General features: G+C 50.6%; 7 protein-coding genes across 7 annotated transcripts; 5 read left to right on the top strand and 2 right to left on the bottom strand.

Moving 5' to 3' along the window:
* The first annotated feature begins 38 nt into the window (after positions 1 to 38).
* Positions 39 to 7817, top strand: tor (putative TOR pathway phosphatidylinositol 3-kinase TorA). Its single transcript, XM_040900871.1, has 4 exons — positions 39 to 285; positions 382 to 1333; positions 1388 to 7073; positions 7144 to 7817. Exons 1-4 carry the CDS (start codon positions 159 to 161, stop codon positions 7528 to 7530), a joined length of 7152 nt encoding a protein of 2383 aa, XP_040750672.1. The 5' UTR covers positions 39 to 158; the 3' UTR covers positions 7531 to 7817.
* Positions 7818 to 7957: 140 nt separating this feature from the next.
* On the top strand, positions 7958 to 10114 carry P175DRAFT_0558845 (uncharacterized protein). Its single transcript, XM_040900870.1, has 4 exons — positions 7958 to 8312; positions 8399 to 8828; positions 8902 to 9038; positions 9113 to 10114. Exons 1-4 carry the CDS (start codon positions 8020 to 8022, stop codon positions 9783 to 9785), a joined length of 1533 nt encoding a protein of 510 aa, XP_040750671.1. The 5' UTR covers positions 7958 to 8019; the 3' UTR covers positions 9786 to 10114.
* Positions 10115 to 10421: 307 nt separating this feature from the next.
* On the bottom strand, positions 10422 to 12069 carry P175DRAFT_0461896 (bifunctional chorismate synthase/riboflavin reductase [NAD(P)H] ARO2). The gene is made up of 3 exons (XM_040894780.1): positions 11871 to 12069; positions 11446 to 11807; positions 10422 to 11368 (listed from the first exon to the last, which is right to left on the bottom strand). Exons 1-3 carry the CDS (start codon positions 11903 to 11905, stop codon positions 10533 to 10535), a joined length of 1233 nt encoding a protein of 410 aa, XP_040750670.1. The 5' UTR covers positions 11906 to 12069; the 3' UTR covers positions 10422 to 10532.
* Positions 12070 to 12312: 243 nt separating this feature from the next.
* On the top strand, positions 12313 to 13935 carry P175DRAFT_0461891 (putative lipoate--protein ligase). Its single transcript, XM_040894779.1, has 3 exons — positions 12313 to 13299; positions 13364 to 13471; positions 13532 to 13935. The coding sequence occupies exons 1-3, from the start codon at positions 12346 to 12348 to the stop codon at positions 13775 to 13777; spliced, it is 1308 nt and encodes a 435-aa protein (XP_040750669.1). The 5' UTR covers positions 12313 to 12345; the 3' UTR covers positions 13778 to 13935.
* Positions 13936 to 13981: 46 nt separating this feature from the next.
* On the bottom strand, positions 13982 to 15103 carry P175DRAFT_0502801 (uncharacterized protein). The gene is made up of 2 exons (XM_040897472.1): positions 14573 to 15103; positions 13982 to 14457 (listed from the first exon to the last, which is right to left on the bottom strand). The coding sequence occupies exons 1-2, from the start codon at positions 15024 to 15026 to the stop codon at positions 14030 to 14032; spliced, it is 882 nt and encodes a 293-aa protein (XP_040750668.1). The 5' UTR covers positions 15027 to 15103; the 3' UTR covers positions 13982 to 14029.
* A 356-nt stretch (positions 15104 to 15459) lies between these two features.
* On the top strand, positions 15460 to 16236 carry P175DRAFT_0524868 (uncharacterized protein; the record flags this gene model as incomplete). Its single annotated transcript, XM_040899394.1, has 3 exons — positions 15460 to 15473; positions 15521 to 15666; positions 15730 to 16236. 3 exons carry the CDS (start codon positions 15460 to 15462, stop codon positions 16125 to 16127), a joined length of 558 nt encoding a protein of 185 aa, XP_040750667.1. The 3' UTR covers positions 16128 to 16236.
* A 407-nt stretch (positions 16237 to 16643) lies between these two features.
* P175DRAFT_0494419 (glycoside hydrolase family 154 protein) lies at positions 16644 to 18745 on the top strand (the record flags this gene model as incomplete). Its single annotated transcript, XM_040896014.1, has 3 exons — positions 16644 to 17125; positions 17189 to 17487; positions 17580 to 18745. The coding sequence occupies 3 exons, from the start codon at positions 16644 to 16646 to the stop codon at positions 18743 to 18745; spliced, it is 1947 nt and encodes a 648-aa protein (XP_040750666.1).
* Positions 18746 to 19071: the final 326 nt, after the last annotated feature.

Genomic DNA, 19071 nt, shown 5'->3' with positions numbered 1-19071 from the left:
AGTTGGCCTCCTCCCTCCCTCTCTTCATCCCTCCCTCCCGCTTCCTCCACACTCGTTCATCATCTTCTCCGCCTCTTCTGCGCATGCTCCCCGCGGTGCCATCCTGAATGCCCTAGAGGCTAGCTTCAAATGTCCACCCTGGGGTGCGATACGCAAGAATGGCGCAAGCAGGTCCAATCACAGACGTCACTCAGCGGCTCTTTCTAGAGTTGAAGTCCAAGAATGAGGATACACGAGTTAGAGCTGCTTATGATCTTTACGAAAATGTCCTTGCGATTTCCAGAGGTAAAAAAAAAAAAGATGAAAACCACCCCCCCCCCCCCCCCCCCCACCTTTTATGTCTTCGTCTCTTGGAGCTAATCATTGAATTTCATATTCTAGATTGGCCTCCAGAGAAGTTTATCGAATTTTATAATGCCGTTAGTCAACGCATCGCACAGCTTGTCGTTACCGGGAGCGACGCGCACGAAAGAATCGGTGGCCTCCTTGCTCTCGACCGTCTAATAGACTTTGATGGAGTGGATACGGCGCAGAAGACGACTCGATTTGCTAGCTACTTACGTAGTGCCCTCCGTAGCAATGACAATGCCGTCCTGGTGTACGCCGCCCGGGCCCTTGGGCGGTTGGCGAAGCCCGGGGGAGCGCTTACTGCCGAGCTTGTCGAGAGTGAGATACAATCGGCTTTGGAATGGCTGCAGTCCGAACGACAGGAAGGCCGGCGATTCGCTGCGGTCCTGGTCATCCGGGAGCTCGCCAAAGGCTCGCCGACCCTCCTGTATGGGTTCGTGTCTCAGGTCTTTGAACTCATCTGGGTTGCCCTCCGGGATCCCAAAGTACTCATCCGAGAGACGGCGGCCCAGGCTGTAAGCGAATGCTTCGAAATTATCGCCGCCAGGGATATGCAGGTGCGACAACTCTGGTTTGCGAGGATCTACGAGGAAGCGCTTTTGGGCTTGAAATCCAACAATGTAGACTGGATCCATGGGTCGCTTTTGGTCCTCAAGGAACTTCTTCTGAAGGGTGCCATGTTCATGAACGAACATTACCGAAATGCGTGCGAGATTGTTCTCCGTCTGAAGGACCATCGCGATCCCAAGATTCGTACTCAAGTCGTGCTGACGATTCCCATCCTTGCCTCTTACGCTCCCGTTGACTTTACCGAAACCTACCTCCATAGATTCATGATATACCTCCAAGCCCAACTCAAGAGAGAGAAGGAACGAAACGCCGCCTTTGTGGCGATCGGAAAGATCGCTAATGCTGTTGGTGTTGCCATCGCCCAATATCTCGATGGTATTATAGTTTACATCCGGGAAGGTCTGGCGCTCAAAGCGTAAGCAAACTGCGTTTCTATCCTCTCTCTCGTTACTATACTGATATCTCCAAGACGAAATCGAGCTGCCATCAAAGAAGCCCCAATGTTCGAGTGTATTAGCATGCTGTCGTTAGCAGTGGGCCAGGCACTCAGCAAATACATGGAATCGCTTCTTGATCCGATATTCGCGTGTGGGTTGAGCGAGTCGCTGACTCAAGCTCTTGTTGACATGGCGCATTACATACCCCCAATCAAGCCTACCATTCAAGTCAAATTGTTGGATATGCTTAGTCTCATTCTTGACGGCGCACCCTTCCGACCCCTAGGTTGCCCCGAAAGCAGATTGCCCCCGATGCCCTCTTTTGCTAAAGACTTCGCTCCGCAAGAGGTGCATTCGGACGCCGAAATTGCTCTGGCACTGCACACGCTGGGAAGCTTCGATTTCTCTGGCCATATTCTCAATGAATTTGTGCGCGATGTCGCCATTAATTATGTCGAGAACGACAACCCGGAAATTCGGAAAGCTTCAGCCCTGACTTGCTGCCAACTTTTTGTCCACGATCCTATCATCAACCAAACCAGTAGCCATTCCATACAAGTCGTGAGCGAAGTCATCGACAAACTTCTTACTGTCGGTGTTGGTGATCCGGATCCGGATATCCGACGTACTATTTTGTGGTCTCTTGATCGAAAGTTCGATCGGCACCTTGCAAGGCCGGAAAATATACGATGTTTGTTTTTGGCAGTGAACGATGAAGTTTTTGCTGTCAGAGAGGCTGCAATCTGCATTATTGGGCGTCTATCGAGCGTCAACCCAGCATATGTTTTCCCCCCTCTCCGAAAGCTGCTTGTCAACCTTCTCACGGGCCTCGGATTTGCAAGCACGGCCCGTCAAAAGGAGGAAAGTGCTCAGCTTATCAGCTTGTTTGTTTCAAATGCGACAAAGCTTATTAGATCATATGTTGACCCTATGGTGACCACGCTACTTCCAAAGGCAACTGATGTGAATCCAGGCGTTGCCTCGACTACCCTGAAAGCGGTTGGAGAACTTGCCAATGTCGGAGGCAGCGAAATGAAAACATATCTGCCCAAGCTCATGCCGATTATTTTAGACTCACTCCAAGACCTTTCTTCACATGCCAAGAGAGAGGCGGCGCTGCGCACTTTGGGTCAGTTAGCCAGTAACTCTGGTTATGTTATTGACCCATATCTTGAGTATCCCAATCTTCTCGCAGTGCTCATCAATATCATCAAGACAGAGCAGGCGGGATCTCTCCGCAAAGAAACCATCAAAGTGCTCGGAATTCTCGGCGCCTTGGACCCTTACAAATACCAACAGATCAGCGAGACAACGCCAGATGTTCACCATATCAATGAGGTTCAAACGGTGTCAGATGTTACACTCATCATGCAAGGCCTTGCTCCCTCTAATGAAGAATACTACCCAACTGTAGTCATCAATACGCTCATGCAAAATATCCTCCGCGAAAATTCCCTCGCTCAATACCATTCCGCTGTCATTGATGCCATTGTCACTATTTTTAAGACCCTGGGCTTAAAATGTGTCCCATTCCTTGGACAGATTGTCCCTGGTTTTATATCCGTTATTCGAGGATCTCCCCCAAGCAGGCTTGAGTCGTACTTCAATCAAATGGCGATCCTAGTCAACATTGTGAGACAACATATTAGAGCATTCCTACCGGAAGTCATCGAGGTTATTGGAGAATTCTGGGATGCCTCATATCAGGTCCAAGCAACAATTCTGTCTCTTGTCGAAGCGATAGCGAAGTCTCTTGAGGGTGAATTCAAAAAGTACCTTGCTAACCTCATTCCGCCAATGCTTGATACGTTGGAGAAGGACAATAACCCGCGCCGACAGCCTTCAGAGAGGATCCTCCACAGCTTTTTGATATTCGGCAATAGTGGAGAGGAATACATGCACCTGATAGTCCCGTCTATTGTGCGCCTATTTGACAGAGCCCAAAATCCGCAAAGCATCAGGAAGTCGGCCATTGACAGCCTTACCAAGCTGTCGCGTCAAGTCAATGTTTCCGATTTTGCGTCTTTGATCGTCCATTCTCTAGCCCGAGTTGTTGCCGGAAACGACCGTATGCTGCGACAAGCTGCCATGGACTGCATCTGTGCTCTTATATTCCAGCTTGGCCAGGACTTCAACCACTACATACACTTGTTGAACAAGGTGTTGAAGCTGCATCAGATCAATCATGTCAACTACCAGATTCTTGTAACGAAGCTACAAAAGGGAGACCCGCTGCCACAGGACCTCAATCCTGACGAGAACTACGCATCTCTCACAGATGATGCTAATTACGCGGAAATTGGTCAGAAGAAGATGGTGGTTAACCAACAGCATTTGAAAAATGCCTGGGATGCGTCTCAGAAGTCAACTCGCGAAGATTGGCAGGAGTGGATTCGGCGGTTTAGCGTTGAGTTACTCAAGGAGTCCCCTTCGCCTGCTTTACGTGCCTGCGCCAGTTTGGCGGGTATTTACCAGCCACTCGCAAGAGACTTGTTCAATGCTGCGTTCGTTTCTTGCTGGACCGAGCTATACGACCAGTACCAGGAGGAGCTCGTAAGATCAATCGAGAAGGCGCTCACTTCCCCTAACATCCCCCCTGAAATCCTCCAGGTCCTTCTCAATTTGGCTGAATTTATGGAGCATGATGATAAAGCCCTACCGATCGACATTCGCACCCTAGGCAAGCATGCAGCCAAGTGCCACGCATTTGCCAAGGCTCTTCACTATAAAGAACTCGAGTTTGAACAAGACCAGAACTCCGGAGCTGTTGAGGCGTTGATTACGATCAATAACCAGCTTCAACAATCCGATGCTGCTATTGGTATTCTCCGCAAAGCTCAGGCTTACCGGGATGTAGAGCTCAAGGAGACTTGGTTCGAGAAGCTTCAACGCTGGGAGGAGGCCCTTGCTGCCTACAAACGACGCGAAAAGATCGATCCCGACTCTTTCGGTGTTACCATGGGAAAAATGCGCTGTCTACATGCTCTCGGAGAGTGGAAAGTACTCTCTGACCTGGCTCAAGAGAAATGGAACCAAGCCTCGCTGGAGCACCGGAAGTCTATTGCCCCTCTAGCTGCCGCTGCTGCCTGGGGTCGACGACAGTGGGAGCTCATGGATTCCTACCTTGGCGTCATGAAAGAACAATCTCCAGACCGGTCCTTCTTCGGCGCTATTCTTGCAATCCATCGGAACCAATTCGACGAAGCGACAATGTACATTGAGAAGGCGAGAAACGGCCTTGATACCGAACTCTCAGCGCTTCTTGGCGAGTCATACAACCGTGCATATAATGTCGTTGTCCGCGTCCAAATGCTGGCAGAATTAGAGGAAATTATTACATACAAGCAGAATATTGGCGATCCAGAAAAACAGGAGTCTATGCGCCAGACTTGGAACAAGCGTTTACTTGGTTGCCAGCAAAATGTGGAGGTGTGGCAGCGTATGCTGAAAGTCAGAGCTCTTGTCACCACACCCCGCGAGAATCTCGACATGTGGATCAAGTTTGCCAACCTTTGTCGGAAATCGAACCGAATGGGGCTTGCCGAGCGGTCTCTTGCATCCCTGGAGACTGTTGTTTCCGACGGCAACGGTACACGAACTATTGCTCCTCCAGAAGTCACATACGCTCGCTTGAAATTCAACTGGGCTACTGGTCGCCAGCGCGAGGCTCTCCAGATGCTTAAAGAGTTTACAGGCAATCTCACCGAAGACTTTACGCGATTCAATGCTTTGATGGCCTCGCAATCCGAGCATAATGGAATCAATGGTGTCAATGGCATTGCAGATGCCAACCATTCCGATGTTATCGGTTTGCGCGAGCGGATTGGTGATGTAAACAAGTTTAGAAAACTTCTTGCTAAGAGTTACCTAAGACTTGGAGAGTGGCAGACCACCTTACAGAGAGGAGACTGGAGGCCAGAGCACGTCCGCGAAGTGCTCAACGCTTATTCAGCTGCTACCAGGTATAATCGCGATTCCTACAAAGCCTGGCATTCATGGGCGCTGGCGAACTTCGAGGTTGTCACGACAATTGCCAGTCAAGCCAAGCAGGATGGCGGAAGCATGGCCATGGTCCCTGGACATATTGTTACGGAACATGTCATCCCGGCCGTGCGTGGTTTCCTAAGGTCTATTTCATTGTCATCCACATCCTCCCTCCAGGACACTTTGCGATTCCTCACACTCTGGTTTAATCACGGTGGTGATCAGGAAGTGAACACTGTTGTTACTGAGGGTTTTACAGCCGTGAATATTGATACTTGGCTTGCCGTTACACCTCAGCTTATCGCCCGTATCAACCAGCCCAACTTCAGGGTTCGAACATCGGTTCATCGTTTGCTAGCGGAAGTCGGTAAGACGCATCCTCAAGCGTTGGTATACCCGTTGACAGTCGCAATGAAATCAAACGTTGCCCGACGATCACAATCTGCAAGCAATATCATGGATAGCATGCGGCAACATAGCGCAAAACTGGTCGAGCAAGCCGATCTCGTCAGTCATGAACTTATCCGAGTTGCTGTTTTGTGGCATGAACTTTGGCATGAAGGCCTCGAGGAAGCTTCACGACTCTATTTTGGGGATCATAATGTGGAAGGAATGTTCGCAACCCTTGCACCTCTTCATGAGATGCTGGATAAGGGAGCGGAAACACTACGCGAGGTGTCGTTTGCGCAGGCCTTTGGGCGGGACCTTGCCGAGGCAAAGCACTACTGCATGCTTTACCGTGAAACTGAAGAGATTGGTGATCTCAATCAAGCGTGGGATCTCTACTATACCGTGTTCCGCAAGATCAGTAGACAGTTACCGCAGTTGTCGACCCTAGATCTCAAATACGTTTCGCCCAAGCTCAAGGACTGCGTGGACCTTGATCTTGCCGTTCCTGGTACTTACCAGAGCGGTAGACCCATTATTCGAATCATCAGCTTTGATCCCATTCTGCACGTCCTCCAAACCAAGAAGCGGCCACGAAGGATGACATTGAAGAGTAGCGACGGAAACTCGTACATGTATGCTCTTAAGGGACATGAAGATATCCGACAAGACGAGCGTGTTATGCAGTTGTTTGGCTTGGTGAATACCCTCCTTGACAACGACGGTGAGAGCTTCAAGCGACATCTGTCTGTACAGCGGTTCCCGGCCATCCCACTATCCCAGAACTCCGGTCTGATAGGATGGGTTTGTAACAGCGACACCTTACATGCGTTGATCAAAGAATACCGAGAGACCCGTCGCATCCTGTTGAATATTGAGCACCGGATTATGCTCCAGATGGCCCCAGACTATGACAACCTGACGCTCATGCAGAAGGTCGAGGTCTTTGGCTATGCAATGGACAATACTACTGGTAAGGATCTTTACCGCGTCCTGTGGCTCAAAAGTAAGAGCTCCGAGGCCTGGCTTGAGCGACGAACCAATTACACTCGGTCCCTTGGTGTCATGTCTATGGTTGGCTATATCCTTGGCCTGGGTGACCGCCATCCCTCTAATCTCCTTCTGGATCGAGTTACCGGAACGGTGGTTCATATCGATTTCGGCGACTGCTTCGAGGTTGCGATGCATCGGGAGAAATATCCGGAACGGGTGCCCTTCCGTCTGACGCGCATGCTGACCTTCGCGATGGAAGTCAGCAATATTGAGGGAAGCTACCGGATCACTTGCGAGGCCGTTATGCGTGTCTTGCGTGAGAATAAAGACTCTTTGATGGCTGTTCTGGAAGCGGTAAGCTTTATTTCCCTAAGCATCCCCCCCCCCCCCCCCCTCTTTTCTTCATAACTGACTTGAGTTTTAGTTCATTCACGATCCTTTGATTAACTGGCGTCTCGGAATTCGCGAGTCTCCCGATAGGGTGTCTTTCACTGCAGAGAGGCGGCAGTCAATCGTTGCCAACGTCAACATAGAACACGGCGTCCAACCCAGCAATTTCTCCCGACATCGTCGACCTTCAATTCTTGAAGGCGGTATTCTGGACGCCCAGGAAGTGCCCGCCGAGGCTCGCGAGGCCCAGAACCAACGAGCATTACAGGTCCTTGCGCGGGTCCGCGAAAAACTCACCGGACGAGACTTTAAACCCAACGAGGAACTCAATGTGAGCGACCAGGTCGATAAGCTTCTGGCCCAGGCCACGAGTGTTGAGAACATCTGTCAACATTGGATTGGGTGGTGCAGTTTCTGGTGATGGTTTTCTTTATTTTTGTAGGTATTGTGGATTTCTGGGTCTCAGGCAGGCGCTGTTTTGATGGCGGATTTTGCATGGTATGGTTTCTCTTCTTCTATTCCTTGTGTAGCATAATCTTGTCTTCCTTTCCTTTTTTTTTTCCCTCATATTTACTTTAGTTCCTTCTCTTCTGTTTGCTTCTAGAAGGGAGGCTTGGTGGAGCACTGTTCTTGACAGACCATAGCAACCCCCTATATAGAATAGAGCTGGGTTTTATCGTAGCAGTCAGGTTCAACTGAGCAAATCTCTCTCCATCGTACAAATACCCGAGGAAAAGAACCCCTGGCAAAATCCATGAAGTTTTCAAGCCGAGGTTACAGGGCGGGAACAATCTAGCGCATCTTTATTGGGTATTTCGAGCGCACCAGCTCACGCCTTCTTCTTCCCCCCTTCGTCCCCTGACTCTTGTCTTGCTTTGAATCCCTCGAATTTCAGTCAGAGCAGAGCATCATGGCACCTGCACCCCAGCTGGATCCTGGGGTGCACCCCGTCGTTCGGAATGCTCTGCGCGTTTCCCTGAGCGCCAAAGAATACAAGATCCTCCACGACTACGCCGTCCAGCGCATTTCTCCCTCCCTGCGAACCAAGCTACCCACTCCGGCTCGATTCGAGGGTATTGTACGATCCAAACATAAACATAATGAAGCGGCTGTGCGAGCGTCGTTGCGTGTCTTCCTTGCCTCGGGGGCTTTCTTGAAGCTGGTCGATCTGGTCCTCGGTCGCATACAGCGTGATCAGGCCGGGTAAGTAGTTTTTCTTCTTGACGAGAATCTGAACATGGAGGAGATCGAGCTGAAGCTAAACTTGTGAGTGGGATGGATCATTGTAGGAAGAAACCCCCGGTCGCTTTACTGCGCTCTCCAAACTTCCGCCTCTCCCTTTCTCTTTCCCTGATGATTCTCCTGCACCGGCTTCTTTATCGCTTCTTCGTCCGACTGCGTGCCAATCTCCGAACCGACGACGCTCAGCCGTTCCGCGACCGCAACCCGCGAATCTCGAGGGCGCTGACGTCGCGATATGCCCCTGCGGTCGGGGCCAGTATCGCGGGACTCGCGCTGGGAATCTCTCCGCAAACCCAGCTCCGGAGGACGGTCGCGATTTATGCGGCTACACGGGGATTGGAGTCGCTCTACAATGTGATGGATGAGAAGGGGTGGTTGGAGAATAAGCCCTGGTGGTTTGGCAGTTGGCTCCTGATGCCCCTGTCGTGTGCGCAGCTGTTCCACGCCTTTGTGTTTGATCGGGAGGCTACACCCAAGGTGGGCGACGTGATGGCGAACACTACTACGTTAAGCTCTGGGAGTTGGACATATGGGGCTAACTGGAGCGCAGTGGTTAGGAAACGTGATCCTCAAGAATTCGCCCAGCTACATCCACGACCGTCCGGATACGCTGCCCGCGGAGTTTCCTTGGCCGGCGAAAACTGACATTGTGGACTCGCTCGCAACGATTGCCAACCTGCGATGGCCGTGAGTTTTGTGCTGATCCGTCGAGTTGTCTGGAGACGGGGCTAATCAATAAACAAAACCCACCTGCTTGTTAGGCTATTCGTCTCGCCGATTCTTCATCCGTCCGATCCCACCCCCTTACCTTCTGCGGTCAAGGCCATCTCGCCCATTACGGGGCCGGCTCACCCTTCTATCGTCAGCCTGTCGTGTGCTCTCCTCCACCCCAGCAGTCCTAGCTGCGGCACAGCCTTCCTGCATCATCTTCTCCTCTCTGTTCCCCCGCTGGCCCGCCTGATCACCGGTCTTACCCTCGCACTTTCTGCCCTCAAGTTCAAGGCCTGGCTAGCCTCGCCGCTTTCCACGGCCAACAGTCTCTCGAAGAGAATAATCACCCTCACGGCCGTGCTTTCGGCAGCCCTCGGCTCGGGCTGGGGCAGTTTGTGTCTGTGGAATTTGGTGCTCCCACGGTCCGTGGTGCCCCGCCAGCGATTTTACCTGAGCGGAGCGCTAGCCGGGGTGCCCTTTGCATTCCTGGGCCATAGCCGCAGCGTGTTCCTGTACTTTTTCCGCGGGGCGGTGGATTCGGCGTGGAAGGCGGGGGTCAAGCGGGGACACTGGAAGCGGTGGTGGAGTGGTGGAGAGGTTTGGCTGTTCGTCGTGGCGTGGGCCATTCTGGGGAGCGTTCTAGAGGGTCGGCCGACGGCTGTCCAGGGACGCGCAGTAAGGAAGCTATTGGCCTGGGCCAAGGGCGAAAGGATTTACCACTAGAATATGAATATATGAGATGAGGTCCCTCGATTTAACTCACTAACTAGTTAGTTAGTTACTAGTCCTTTCGCTTAGCAATCCATTCAATATAACTAGTTAGTTAACTCAAAGGGCTTCTTGAATTCTTAGGAATCCTACATCTCTAGACAGTATATATACCCTTTCATGTCAGCTAATCAGCCACAAGCGCCTTCTGAAGATGATAAAAATCCAGCATGCTAGAACTATATTTAAATAATCCCAGATATTTCTCGGGAGATGTTTCTGGGTTGGCTTATAGTTATGTATCACGGTTACATTCATAGTTCTTAGTTATTTAATTTACTGTTAACAACTAACTAACTACAGTACAGTACAGTACAGTATAGTTACTTATCACTGGTAAAATACCGGAACATTAGCTATTCCCGGGGTTACCAAATACAGTTTAGCTCGCATCAAGACTAGGGCTGCAGAGTATATATATATTCAAGAGTATAATAAATAATTTACAGCTGTAGAAGAGAAGGATAAGGGCGGGGGGAGAATTATCCAATTGTGATAACTATTCCCATCTATTCGACGCTATGCGGAATTGAAAGAAGAAAGGAAAAGAAAATAATATCGTGATATAAAAGTTACACTTTTTTGAAGGCGAAAAAAAAAAAAAAAAAAAAAGGAAATCGAGTCATAAGAACCATCATTGATAATAGAGAATGATAAATAAGAAGGGGGGGGGAAGACACCGAGATGATTTTCATTACTGCTCTAATGCGTCCCTAGGGTAGGACGGGTAGGAATAGTCTTGGGTAGCGGTGGGAGCAGGTTCTTTGCGCTCTCACGGGCATACTGGGCCATCAGGGCGTCCATAACCACAAGGGCAGACATGGCCTCGACGATGGGGACGGCACGGGGCACGACGCAGGGGTCGTGGCGGCCCTTGGCTGCGAGGACACCTTCCTCGAATTCGTAGGTGGAGGTGGTTTGAGCCTGACCGATTGTGGCGGGGGGTTTGAACGCGACGCGGAAGTAGATGGAGGCTCCGTTGGAGATGCCGCCCTGGATACCGCCGGAATTGTTGGTTTTGGTGGTGAGGCGCTGCTTGGTGGTATTTGTGCTGCCCAGTTGAGTGGGCACGTCAGCGGCCACGAAGGGGTCGTTGTGGATGGAACCGGGCACTTCACAGCCGCCGAAGCCCGAGCCGATTTCGAAGCCCTTGGTGGCGGGGATGCTGAGCATGGCGTGGGCCAGCTTGGCCTCGAGCTTGTCGAAGCAGGGCTCGCCCAGGCCGACGGGGACGTTGCGGATCACGCAGGTGACGGTACCGCCGATGCTGTCGCTGTTGTCGCGGAAGTGTTCGATGACCTTGGTCATGCGGTCTGCAGCCGCCTGGTTGGGACAGCGGGTAGGGGTGAAAGAGTCGACCATGTTGCGGTCAATCTTCTCAATCAGGTCGAGGAACTCAGGGTTGGTTGCTGGGCTGGGGTGCTCGGCAGTGGGAGGGAACAGGTGCTCGTTGCCAACGGAGGTGGTGAAGGCGACGATTTCGACGCCGTGAGAGAGGCGCAGGTACTTTTCGGCGATGGCACCAGCAGCGACACGGCCTGGGAAGTTACTTGTTAGAGAGGGGGGGGGGGGGAAGAAAAAGAAAAACGCAAATTGTTGTCTAAGGACCACTTACCAATGGTCTCGCGGGCACTGCTTCGTCCACCACCACTGCTTGCCTTGACGCCATACTTCTCAAGGTAGGTGAAATCGGCATGACTGGGACGGGGGTACAGGTCCATGGTCTTGTTACCATAATCTTTGGGACGCTGGTCCTCATTGCGCACCATCATACCGATTGGGGTACCAAGTGTGACTCCGAACTCAGTTCCAGACTGAATCTCAACACGATCCTTCTCGTTGCGCGGGGTCGTCAGGGCGCTCTGTCCAGGACGACGGCGAGTCATCTGGGGCTGGATGTCGTCCTCCGTGAGCTCCATTCCAGGAGGGCAGCCATCGACAATGCAGCCGACAGAGAGGCAGTGGGATTCACCGTAGCTATTGGAATATTTCCATTAGCTCAAGACAAGATTTAATGGTTGAGAATCGGTGGAAACATACGTGGTGACCCTGAAGTATTCACCCCACGTTGACATAGTGGGCTGTTTGTTGGGTTGGTAGTTTTCGGGAGGTTAAGCCAGTTGTGACCGTTGTACCAGGTCTCGTATTTGTCGTCCGATTAAGGGATAGATATCAGGAAACTTCCCAAAGACAAGAAACTCAGGAATTGGAGGCCAAATTTGTAAGATTATTATCACCGGTGTGAATCTGCAATAGTCCAAGAAAGATTGAGGGTGACTCGAAAAGGTCGGAATCTTTTTTTCCCGTCTCCAGCGGCCCGATTAGGTTTAGCGTCCGGTGATCGGAGGCAGGTGATTTGCCGTATGGTGGTTATACTGTTATTATATTACCGTATGGATCGGCGTATGGTATGGTAACATCGGGAGCTTACTGTCACCAATCGAGTCCGGACTCTTGATACAATCTGGACCTTCATTTTGCGCGCGCTCGCCTTATCTGCTTTGAACCTCTCTCAATGCCGCTCCTGGCTCGAAGCTCATGCTGGTTTTCTACCCGTTATAGGAGCCCTCATGGTGGCATCTTCGTCCGGTTCAATTCCTCGTTTACCTCTGACCATTTCGCCCAACTCGCCGCTAGTCCATCCTCCCTCCATCAGATCTACCAGTCCCTCTCGACAGATCCGTACGTGAATCTATCCATTGAACATTTCCTGCTCCAGCATGCTCCCCCCGAATCAAGGATCCTGTTTCTATATGTCAATCGACCGTGTGTTGTAATTGGGCGGAACCAGAATCCATGGCTTGAGACGAATCTCACAGTGCTTCAAAATGATCGCGCGGGAGACAATAACGGTGATGAGCCCGTCTTCGTTCGACGACGCTCCGGCGGTGGTGCAGTCTTCCATGATGCCGGAAACTTGAACTACAGTGTAATTTCCCCGAGGACAACCTTCACGCGCAATAAACATGCGGAGATGATGGTGCGCGCATTGCACCGTATCGGAGCAGTCAACACCAGTGTGAATGGCCGTCATGATATTGTTATGACTACGGATCGGCCGCGGAAGATTTCCGGGTCAGCATTTAAATTGACCCGACATCGTGCGCTGCACCACGGGACATGTCTACTGGATTCCCCGAATATCGACATACTGGGGTCCTTTTTACGGTCACCTGCGAGGGATTACATCAAAGCCATGGGCGTTGAGAGTGTCCGATCTCCAGTAGCTAATGTGTCTTCTTCTTTGGGGGATTCGCTCCCCCCATTTTCGATCCAAACAGTGATCGCGAGTGTGATGGAGGAATTCGCACGTCTCTACCAGACCAATCCAGATGCTGTTCGCCGTGCCCAGCGGGCTCACGCGAATGAGCCAGAGCTGCACGCAGGAGACGACTGGGTGGTGGGGGCAGTGGGAGACACACTAGCTTATAGGGAGCCTGAAATCAGGAAGGGCTTGGATGAATTGACTGTAAGTCTCTAGGAGCTATGGGGTTCAAGTTGTGTAGAAAGAAATGCTGATCTCGTTATTCTAGTCTTTGGAGTGGAAATACACTCAAACCCCACGCTTTACCTTTTCCACATATCCCACTGAGGAAGATCCCCGGGAACGACCGGCTCTTCCAGCGTCTTTGCCATCTTCGGTGAGATTCTCTGATTTTTTGTGATTTTTTTTGCCAAGTAGCTCTAATATACGTTGGCAGACCCGTGTATTTTTACGTTTAAAACATGGTGCTATTGTTGAGAGCCATATTTCCACATCAGATGACCCTCTGATCGCCCCCGAGCAGGCGAGTCGTATTCATGGAGCCCTTGATGGTCGCAACCTGCACGAGCTCCGGTTGGGAGACTGGACGCAGCTTTTGACTGAGCGATTGTCTACGGACGAAGATGCAGGCACTATAGAGGAGCTTGCTAGGTTTATTGCCGGTAAACTCGGCTGTACATAAGTTGATGCTGTAAGATGGGTATGAATATAGACTGTCCCTGGTATAACAAGCTGGGAAACAACGGACATAATGAATAGGGCGACATGTTTAGCCTTGCATTCCTTACGTATTCTGCAGGACAAAGCCATTCAAAGACCTAGTAGAGACCAAATATCCATGATATGTGTTAGTTAAATATTCTAAATTTAGTCAGACCAATATGTACTGTACTTCCTGCTAAACTAAACAACAGACTCTATCTAGTATATATATTTACAAACTCCCCTTCCACGCCTCTTTGCGTTCTCCAAACTCCTCTCCCCGAAACTCTTCCCCAGCCCTTCGACGCGCCTGCTCCAGAGCCTCCCAAATCGGCAGCTGTGCATCATCCTCGACTCGATCCACCGTATCTGTCTTCCATCCACACCCAACATAAACATCTTTCAGCCCTCTTTCCTTCTCAGCATCTTCCACACGTTCCCGCCATTCCCGCATCTTCCCCTCACTGGCGTTATCACCGGGATACCCCAGCTCCTCGGGCTCCCGAGGAATCAAGATGTCATCATCAAGCGGGATATTCTGCAGTGCCAGAAACGCCCGGATCCACACGTAGAGCGGGTTCTGTGACGATGTCATCGGAATGGCAGGGAGGGACCGCCAAGTCTCTGGGGTTTCGAAAGGCTGCCATTCCGTGATTGTTTCTGTATAGATACAAGTAAGTACAAGGTGTTAACGCATATCGTTGGAAAGAAAGAACCCCCCTCCCTTCTCTCTCTCTCTCTCTCTCTCTCTCTCTCTAAAGAGAAGCTAACATACGCTTATCCAGATCATAGATCAGTTCCACCCCGTACAGTCCACCTCGAGTTAATACTAGGATGTTATGGCCGGTCCAGAGATCGAGACGATCCTGGAAGGTCGGGTCACGCGCGAACTCCCATGCATCTTCGCCTTCTATTTCTTCTGGTTCGTTGTTCTTGTCGTTGTCCTCCCCGCTTACTTCAGGGACGCGTGCCAGATAACAGAGCGGTTGGGTGTCGTAGTTAACCTGGTAATCTTCATCCGCAATGTACGGAATCTGGTACGCTAGTTCGATTACTTCCTCGCTGAACCCGTTCTGCGCCGCTGCACTGCGATTGATGCAGTTACGGGGATGTCGTCGTGTCTGGGATGACGGGAGGACAAGTGTAGATGCGGGGATGTAGCGGAGGTCAACGAGGAGAGTATAAAGCGTTGTTAAAGCTGAGATGAGAGGATTGTGTGGAGAAGTCATAGTGATTTTGTCTGTGGTCTGTGGTCTGTTCGTTCTACTATGGATGGATTGATAATTTAGGTAGTGGCTTGCTCTTCTTATTTTATGAATAGAAGGAGGGGCAGAAAGGATATAAGGATGAAAAGGTACTTCTTTATATGCTGTCAATTTGCGGATTACGTTAGCTTACTAGCCAGTTAACTAACTAAATAACTAGTTGATCAATTTTCCTGAGGCTTAACTCTGGTTTTATCCAGTGGAATCGGTTTTGTGTTTTTTTATATAAATAAATTCGCGATCCCCGTGGATGTTTCAGCTTGTTTGATATACATACTCCGATATTGGCGACGGCCTGTTTTCTGTCAGCCTCTCTCCTACGGCTACAGCCTCTGCCACAAAGAAGGCCAGAAAAACTGTAGTTTTGAAGAGCACAGTGGTTACCACCACCTACAGCATGCAGGTTCGCTGGTGTGATGGCTCCAAATATCCTCAGGCGTGCTATCATTATTCTTCAGTCGCTCAGTGCAGTACATTCCAAAGGCTGACTTGTGCCCCGGCTGGGTCCATCTTCCCCCGGGCAGCCAGAATGGCGGTGTTGCCAACAGCGGCCAGAGTGGATGGAATGGGTTTTTGCAGATATCCCCCAGACAAACAGGTCAAGGTTGAGGGAGGACCAATTCAAGTCGTCGGTGACATTGTGTACGTGAACTGGCATCACGTCCAGTATCACTACATTCAACGTCATGGACTATTCGTTCTTCAACATGGCCGGCTCCGCAAGCGGACCCGTGGCTCCTCACTGAGAACGCTTGCTATCCCTCCACTCTGACACAGGACCCCGGCTTCGCTCTTCTGACCTGGGACCATTACTATGGAGCTGTGCCAGCGCGCCTACCTTACTCTGTCCCACCAACGTTGCAGTTCCTGGACGAAGAGTATCCGAAATTTGTGAGGGATGATCAAACTGACAAGATCCTTGTCGACGAGGGCAATTCAACTCGGAAGGCTACTGACGAGGAAATGAAATGTCAGACTGATGATTGCGCACAGGAACTGGAGGAGTACGACCAGGCAGTGGAAGAAACCAAAGAGGCGGCTAGGTATCCCAATTTATGGAAATAAACCAATCGCCTTGAATGAGTGAGCTCTGAACGAGGCTGTAAGGAGGGGCGTACCAATATAGCTTCTTCCCAACAAGCATGATAGACAATTGTATGTGTAGTGGGGAAATAAACCAGAGTATTATAGTTTATATCACTCTGCATGCTTCCACCAGATCGCCCGTCAGCCGTAATGCGTGGAAAATTCCAATCCACCTATAGAAATTCGCCTCAAGCGTTGTGCCTGCTGAAGCTAGAACTTCGGAGTAAAGTCCGATTATTGGCGTACTTTGGCGATGATTCTATCCTAGTTCATGTATCAGCTTCTGCATTGCATAGAACTGTCATTCTTCCCTCTTTTATCCCCTCCCCTCCCGGGTAAATTCCCGATCGACATATTCCATGCTGGCTCGAGTTACGCGCTTTTTAGCCCGACATCCCCGAGATATGGAAGAATACATATATGGCTTGAGGCCTGAGGGGTAATCTCAGTTCGTAACTCAACAACTTTCTCCTCCCTCCAATACCAGCAGTCACGATGTCTGTCTACGCAAATGGAAGGACTCCTGCTCAACCCTTCAGCAAGTCTCCATTCCGTACTCGCAGTGACCTCCAGGAAGCGTGTAAGGCGCTGCTCAACCCTCTCGTACCCCGGTTTACCCCAGGAGGCAGCCGCGTGAAGATCGGGACTTCAACCACTCGATTCGACGAAGGCGGCGCACAAATTGAAGGCTTTGCTCGCCCCTTGTGGGGGTTGGCGTCCCTGCTTGGCGGCGAATGTGACTATGAAGCAGCTTCCCGGTGGCGTGATGGATTCATTCAGGGAACGGATCCAGCAAGCCCGGAATTTTGGGGAGAGATCGAAGACATGGACCAGCGAATGGTGGAGATGTGTCCGATTGGGTTTGCGTTGGCAGTTGCTCCGCATGTGTTCTGGGACCCTCTAACTAGCCGGCAAAAGAAAAATGTAGCGAGTTGGTTAGGGAGCATCAATGATCGCGAGATGCCCAATACTAATTGGTGTGTCTGTCTATTCGCATGAGTAAAAGCTATTGATGCTAATGTAGTGTGAGTGATATCCAGGCTATGGTTTCGAGTCTTTGCAAATCTGGGCCTGAGAAAGAATGGTGCCCCATACTCACTTTCTCGCATTGAGGCGGATATGGATCACCTAGATACATTCCATGTGGGAGGAGGATGGAGTAATGATGGTCCTAAAAGCCACCACCAGATGGATTACTACTCTGGCTCCTTCGCGATCCAGTTCTTGCAGCTACTTTACTCCAAACTGGCGAGCGACTTCGACAAGCCACGAGCAGAACGATATCGTGAACGGGCTAGGCAATTTGCACTAGATTTTGTGTATTACTTTGACCCTGATGGTATGATTGACCCATCGATAGCTGGTAGTCGTCTGGAAGGCCAGGAAGCCCCTGTTAAGTATGCTAACCTGGACATTCTCTTCCTTTTATAGGACGGTCGATTCCCTTTGGACGCTCCATGACGTATCGATTTGCTATGGTTGGATTCTGGGGTGCCTTGGCTTTTGCAGACGTTACTCCTCCAGAGCCACTCACCTGGGGTACTGTGAAAGGCCTGCTGCTGCGCCATTTCCGATGGTGGGCAACCCAAGAGGACATATTCAGTAACGACGGAACTCTTAGCCTCGGATACTCCTATGCGAATATGTATCTAACGGAGAATTACAACTCTCCAGGTTCGCCTTACTGGTGCTGCCTGTCATTTGTACCACTTGCTTTACCCGAAACACACCCCTTCTGGGCAGCCACGGAGGAGCCCTATCCAACCTCTCTCCAAACAGTGGCAGCTCTAGAGTACCCGAAGCATATAATGATACATCGTGGTGGACACTCTTTCTTGCTTTCGTCAGGGCAAGCCTGCCATTACCCCGTCAAAGCAATCCATGCTAAATACGGCAAGTTTGCGTATAGTGCGTCTTTCGGATACTCGGTGCCTACTGGCACATATCAGCTAGAGCAGCATGCGCCTGATAGCATGCTGGCCCTTTCAGATGATGGAGGTGATATCTGGCAAACAAGACGAGTTGTGGAGAATGCACGTATCGAATGGCACGAAAATGTACCAGTCCTCCTTTCAGGCTGGAAACCATGGTCCGATGTCGAGGTCGACACATTCCTAATTCCTCCTACCGAGGGAAGGAGGAATTGGCATATCCGCGCCCATCATGTGCGCACTGGACGCGATCTCCAAACTTCAGAAGGCGCCTTTGCAATCTACGGGTGCCAGAGCAATAATGGACGTATTCTCCGATCTTTCGAAAAACCCGTCAGCCCTCGATCTGAAGGGACATTAACAGAGCCCTGTCGGTCTCTCGCGGTTTCTTCAGCAGGGGCTGTCGGCATAGTAGAGCTTCAGTCCGACACTAATCGAGTAGGAAACATGGTTTTAGCAGATCCGAATTCAAATCTCCTGCATGGACGAACCTTGCTGCCATCCTTGGGAACTAATCTGAAATCTGGGGCGCAGGTTTGGTATGTGACTGCAGTGTTTGCCTTGCCAGCACATGGAAATGGGGAGGGTTGGCAGGATTTATGGCTAGAGAAATGGAATAATCCACCAGCTATCCCTGAGTGGTTGAAGAAGGTGATGGAAAGTTGAATATTTCTCTTGTTTTTGAAGTTTCTTTGTCACCTGCCACCTGGTGAGGTGGGGATTTCTTTTTAATTTCTTCTCTCTCCTTAATTTTCCCCCACTTCTTCCTACCATAGAACATTAAGTACTCAAATATGCGCTCAATTTCTCCGAGAGATACTTTATTCGATGGTATTATGGAATTGAATCTTTCCACCCCCAGCTGTTGTCTTCCTAGCGAGCATGGGCTCTCGATTGTTCCAGCGGAATCGGCAGAATGGACAGGAAACAAAGGCAGAAATAGCTAAATGAAGCTACGTGCATATATCACAGAGAGTTTCAGAGCTAAATGA

The sequence above is a fragment of the Aspergillus ochraceoroseus genome, assembly GCF_002846915.1.
Source record: "Aspergillus ochraceoroseus IBT 24754 chromosome Unknown P175scaffold_6, whole genome shotgun sequence".
Taxonomy (NCBI): domain Eukaryota; kingdom Fungi; phylum Ascomycota; class Eurotiomycetes; order Eurotiales; family Aspergillaceae; genus Aspergillus; species Aspergillus ochraceoroseus.
The sequence above is the reverse complement of the archived record's forward strand: the minus strand, read 5'-3'. Positions and strand labels throughout refer to the sequence as shown.

Coding starts and splice junctions, on each gene's coding strand:
- P175DRAFT_0558845 (XM_040900870.1), top strand. CDS start 8,020: ATGGCACCTGCACCCCAGCTGGATCCTGGGGTGCACCCCGTCGTTCGG. Junction 8,829..8,901: donor ATCGGGAGGCTACACCCAAG/GTGGGCGACGTG, acceptor ACTGGAGCGCAG/TGGTTAGGAAACGTGATCCT. Junction 9,039..9,112: donor ATTGCCAACCTGCGATGGCC/GTGAGTTTTGTG, acceptor CCTGCTTGTTAG/GCTATTCGTCTCGCCGATTC.
- P175DRAFT_0461891 (XM_040894779.1), top strand. CDS start 12,346: ATGCCGCTCCTGGCTCGAAGCTCATGCTGGTTTTCTACCCGTTATAGG. Junction 13,300..13,363: donor AGGGCTTGGATGAATTGACT/GTAAGTCTCTAG, acceptor TCGTTATTCTAG/TCTTTGGAGTGGAAATACAC. Junction 13,472..13,531: donor CAGCGTCTTTGCCATCTTCG/GTGAGATTCTCT, acceptor ATACGTTGGCAG/ACCCGTGTATTTTTACGTTT.
- P175DRAFT_0461896 (XM_040894780.1), bottom strand. CDS start 11,905: ATGTCAACGTGGGGTGAATACTTCAGGGTCACCAC. Junction 11,808..11,870: donor GAATACTTCAGGGTCACCAC/GTATGTTTCCAC, acceptor ATATTCCAATAG/CTACGGTGAATCCCACTGCC. Junction 11,369..11,445: donor CAGTGCCCGCGAGACCATTG/GTAAGTGGTCCT, acceptor GTAACTTCCCAG/GCCGTGTCGCTGCTGGTGCC.
- tor (XM_040900871.1), top strand. CDS start 159: ATGGCGCAAGCAGGTCCAATCACAGACGTCACTCAGCGGCTCTTTCTA. Junction 1,334..1,387: donor GAAGGTCTGGCGCTCAAAGC/GTAAGCAAACTG, acceptor GATATCTCCAAG/ACGAAATCGAGCTGCCATCA. Junction 7,074..7,143: donor TGATGGCTGTTCTGGAAGCG/GTAAGCTTTATT, acceptor CTTGAGTTTTAG/TTCATTCACGATCCTTTGAT.
- P175DRAFT_0502801 (XM_040897472.1), bottom strand. CDS start 15,026: ATGACTTCTCCACACAATCCTCTCATCTCAGCTTTAACAACGCTTTAT. Junction 14,458..14,572: donor GATCTATGATCTGGATAAGC/GTATGTTAGCTT, acceptor GTATCTATACAG/AAACAATCACGGAATGGCAG.